The 4,921-nt window shown below is 44.4% G+C and overlaps 1 protein-coding gene across 1 annotated transcript; it reads right to left on the bottom strand.

Annotated features, from left to right (window-relative positions):
- Positions 1-390: 390 nt before the first annotated feature.
- On the bottom strand, positions 391-1,537 carry PRMT6 (protein arginine methyltransferase 6). The gene has a single exon (XM_044301830.1). The coding sequence runs from the start codon at positions 1,494-1,496 to the stop codon at positions 474-476; it is 1,023 nt and encodes a 340-aa protein (XP_044157765.1). The 5' UTR covers positions 1,497-1,537; the 3' UTR covers positions 391-473.
- Positions 1,538-4,921: the final 3,384 nt, after the last annotated feature.

The following is a 4,921-nucleotide window of genomic DNA, read 5'->3' as shown; positions in this document are numbered from 1 at the left end:
GAGCTCCCTTGCCCTGCGCTAAATCGCACAGGGCAAGGTCTCTTTTTTTTTTTTATAACACACTGGCGGGCGGAAACTTCTGTCCAGCAGTGTGTTCGGTGACGTCACCGGCTCTGATGGGTGGGCTTTAGCGCTGCCCTAGCCGTTTTACTGATTAGGGCAGTGCTACATCCCGCCCATCAATGCCGGTGACGTCACCGGGCTTCCTGGCAGCCCCATGGAGAGCCCCGGGACGTCACCGGATCTCCAAAAAATGCCTTTGCCCAGCACAAGCAAAGTTCGCTGCGAAATGACTGCAAGGCCATCTCTAGTGATGATATCAATATAGAAAAAACTGAAGGACACCCACTTTTAGGCCATATACACAGTAGGGATTGTGAAATACAAATGGACAACTAAACAACATATTTAATATGCTTTACTTTACAAGAATGATAAAACGATAGCTTCTTTCCCTGTAAATATCTCCTGCATCAGTTCCCCATCTGGAAAACCTTAGTCCTGCGTATTCCGTCTCCAATGGAGTAGCTGAGGGTAACACTTAGGTGCCTGGAGTTGCTCTCTGAAGGTGACATTTTGATGTCCCCCCTGACATTTGTGTCCTGTTCTACTTGAAGCTCTTCGTCCAGGTATAGGATCGTTTGCTTCCAATGTGTTTCTTCACCATATGGCGACGTAGACAGAACGATGCCATTTTCTCCTGGAAATAAGACTGAGAACCAGATAGCAAATCCATGCATTAAAGAGGAGCCAAAACAGCAGAACTGGAAGGAACCAGTAATGTTTCCAATGTCCTCCAAGGTGGCACTGCTGAGATCTAGGGTGGCAAACCTGACGGGGTGTGAGAGCACATGCTCAGGGTACACCGAGCAGACAGCCATATCTTTACCCATGATACATTTCCGGGCAAAAGACTGTACGCAAGTCATGTCAACGCCATACATGTCTTTCACTTCGCTCCAAAAGTCCAAGCGGCTCTCCACGGTGGCGTCATTAACGGGGGCTATGAACATATTAGCAGAGGAAGGAAAAATGAGCCCCCCAGGCTTCAGCCATCTATCCCGGGCATACAGAACTGAGCTCAGCATCGACTCGTACATGAGACCGTAGCCCATCCATTCGCTGACAATGGCATCCACCTGCCCAGGTATCTCCGCGTCCTCCACTGCCCTTTGGATCACTTCCACTTGTCCATCCAGCTTGTTCTCCTTTACCACCTGGGATGCCAGCTGAGCCACGGCGCTGGCTTCCACTGCATACACTTTACTGGCTCCAGCCTGGGCACAGAAAATACTCAGGATGCCAGTACCTGCACCCACATCCAGTACAGTTTTGCCAAGTAAGGCATTATGATTGCGGGCAATGGCCGACCTATAGGCATGTGTGCGCACGGTGTCCGAGAGCATTTCCTCATGGACAGTGATGTCTGAGTAACACTGGAAATACTCATCGTCCTGCTCGGTCCTGTCGTGCCTTCTCTTTTTAGGCAGTGCCATGCTTGCTGCCTGCCGCCCGGTGTGTGAGCAGTCCGTGTGTGCCAGTCACTTCCGGGCAGGTCTCATTGGATGCCCGACGCTTCGTGCCCACCCCCCTCCTGCTTTACTTTCACTTTGCTGCACTCCACAGGTTCTTGGTGCAGCCCCTTCCTCTTCGCCCAGCTCCTGTTTTAACTCTTTCCTCACTCCTCTCCTTCAGCCTCAAGTGTCATTCGGTTCCCCTCCACCGACGACATGCAGTGACGTCACTTGTGGTCGTCTACACTCTTCTAGTGCTATTTGGGCAGAAGACTGATCCTCTTTGCAAGAGGAATATTTAATAGATAATGCAAATATATGTTGATGTAGCAGAGCTGAGTTTGTCATACTTTTTCATTCTGGAGCTATTTACATGCAGTTCTTTGTAAAATGCTAAAAAAAAAAAAATACTGAACTTTAACAGTAAGCTACTTTCACACTGGCGTTTTGTGCGGATCCGTCTTTGCACAGACGGATCCGCACGAATAATGCAAACGCTTGTATCCGTTAATAACGGATCCATTTGCATTATTCATAAAAAAAAGTCTGTCAATACGGACCCATCTTGGCTTACATTGAAAGTCAATGGGGGACAGATCCGTTTTCAATTGCACCATATTATGTCAGTGAAAAATGGATCCGGCCTTTATTGACTTACATTGTAAGTCAGGACGGATCCGTTAGGCTCCGTATCGTCAGACGGTCACCAAAACGCTGCAAGCTGCGTTTTAGTGACCGTCTAAAAAACGCAACAGAGACCAAACGCAGCCAAATTGATGCCTTCTGAACGGATCCTTATCCACTCAGAATGCATTGGGGCTGAACTGATCCGTTTTGGGCCGCTTGTGAGAGCGGACCCAGAAACGCCAGGGTGAAAGTAGTCTTAGTTAAAGGCCCTCTGTCGGCAGATTTGTACCTATGACACTGGCTGACCCGTTACATGTGCGCTTGGCAGCTAAAGGCATCTGTGTTGGTGCCATGTTCATACAGTATGTGCCCGCATTGCTGAGAAAAATGATGTTCAAATATATGGAAATTATCCTCTTGGAGCAATGGGGGCGTTGCCATTACTCTTAGAGGCTCAGTGCTCTCTGCAACTGCTGTGTCCTCCGCACTTTGATTAAGGCCTCTTTTATACGAACGTATTTTATTTCCGTTTTTGCAATTTCCATTTGCGGTCATTTCAATGGTTCCGCAAAAAAAAAACCAAAAAACGGAAGGTGCAATTTGTTTCCGCATTTCCGTATATCCGTTCTGCTAAAAGATAGAACTTGTCCTATCATTGTCCGCATAACAGACAAGGATAGTACTGTTCTATTAGGGGCTAGCTGTTCCGTTCCCGCATTGCAGAGAAAAATGATGCTTTATTATCTATAAATGAGCCTCTAGGAGCAACAGGTGCCATAAAATACAGATGACGTCCGTGTGCATTCCGTATTTTTTGCGGACCGCAAAATACATACTGCTGTGAGGCCTAACAGGGATGATGTTTTCACTGCCTGGCCCTGTCAATCAAAGTGGAGAGGTTGCAGAGAGTGCTGATCTTCTAGGAGTAATGGTAACGCCCCTTGTTGCTCCTAGAGGCTCATTTCTCAGCAATGCGAACACACATGAACATGGGACCAACACAGATGCCTTCAGCTGCCAAGTGCACATGTAACAGGTCAGCCAGTTTCATAGGTACAGATCTGCTGACAGATGGCCTTTAAACTAAATAACCAATGCTGATCTGTTAGGCCCCTTGCAAACGAGCGTGTCCTGATTATGTCCAGATACATTCAGTGAAAACTGCGCGATTTCGCAAACAAAGCCATTCAGTTTTGTTTGCGTTCAGTTGCTATCGCGTGGGTGCAATGCGATTTACTGCGTTTTGCACTCGCGTGATAAAAAAACTGAATTTTTACAAACAACATCTCTTAGCAACCATCCGTGAAAATCGCATCACATCTATCTACACTTGCTTGCTGGTGCAATGCTATTTTCACGCAGCCCCATTCACAAATGGGTCTGGATTCCGTGTGGGCGCAATGCGTTTGCGTGGAATTCTCGCTCGTGTGAAAGGGGCCTTAGAGTTCAGCCATCGCAGTGTAGCAGGGTTGCCATCAGAATGAATGGGGTCACAGTGCAACTCACACGTTGCTGCAACCGCGATACACAAATCGCAAAGAAAACAAGCAAAAAAAACAAACAGCAGTGTTTAAATTTTTGTGATCTAACATATATCATTATTATTATTTTTTAGACATCATCTACTCATTGAAGAATCTCCCATCTGAGATGGTATCTATAATATATAACATAAGTGTTGTGATACATTGCCGTCATATGGTTTTCTTTCTTCACATATAATTTTTTGTTACTCTTTGGTCACCTCCCATGTACGACCCCCTTTTGGGGTCTGATGTCACTGGGCGGTACCCTATCCCTGGCATTATAGGTGTACTGTGTTATATGATGGATATTTATCTGTTGAAAAAGGCTACTATAGCCGAAACGCGTCCTAGAATACAGGACATATTGTTACTTTGACAATAAATTTGTTACAAGCATCCAGTCACGTCTGCTGGGATCCTTTACTTCATTGCACGTGGAAATTGATCCTGGTCCCGTGCGGCGTGCATCCAAGTGGGTGTTGACCAGCTTATCTTCACTTAGTGTCTCCATAGTCATAGTTTTTTTCAGTTTTTGGGCGATTATCTTAAGTAGGGTCTTATTTTTTGCGGAATGAGATGACAGTTTGATTGTCACTATTTTGTGGTGCATATGACTTTTTGATTGCTTGCTATTACACTTTTTGTGACGTAGGATGACAAAAAATGGCTTTTTTTACACCGTTTTTTTTTTTTTTTTTTTTACAGTGGTCATCTGAGGGGCTAGGTCATGTGATATTTTTATAGAGTCGGTCGATACGGACGCAGGGATACCTAATATGTATACTTTTTTAAATTTATGTAAGTTTTACACAATGATTTCATAAAAAAAAAATAATAATCATGTTTTAGTGTTTCCTTAGTCTAAGAGCCATAGTTTTTAGGCGATTATCTTGGGTAGGGTTTGATTTTTGCGGGATGAGATGACGGTTTGATTGTTACAATTTTGGCGTACATGCAACTTTTTTGATCACTTTTATTACCTGTTTTGGGAAGTAAGGTGGGCAAAATTTCAATTTTATCATAGTTTTTTATTTTTTATTTTTATGGCGTTCACCGTTCGGGTAAAGTAACATGACCGTTTTATAGATCAGGTCGTTACGGACGCGGCGATACCAAACATGTGTATGGAATTTTATTTTTTTATTTTTAATCAGTGATAAATGTGTATTTTGATTTTTACTTTATTTTTATTTTTTACCCAGACCCACTTGGTTCTTGAAGATCCAGTGGGTCTGATGTCTGTATAATACAGTA

The sequence above is a fragment of the Bufo gargarizans genome, chromosome 7, assembly GCF_014858855.1.
Source record: "Bufo gargarizans isolate SCDJY-AF-19 chromosome 7, ASM1485885v1, whole genome shotgun sequence".
Taxonomy (NCBI): Eukaryota; Metazoa; Chordata; class Amphibia; order Anura; family Bufonidae; genus Bufo; species Bufo gargarizans.
This window is presented reverse-complemented; position numbering and strand designations above follow the sequence as displayed.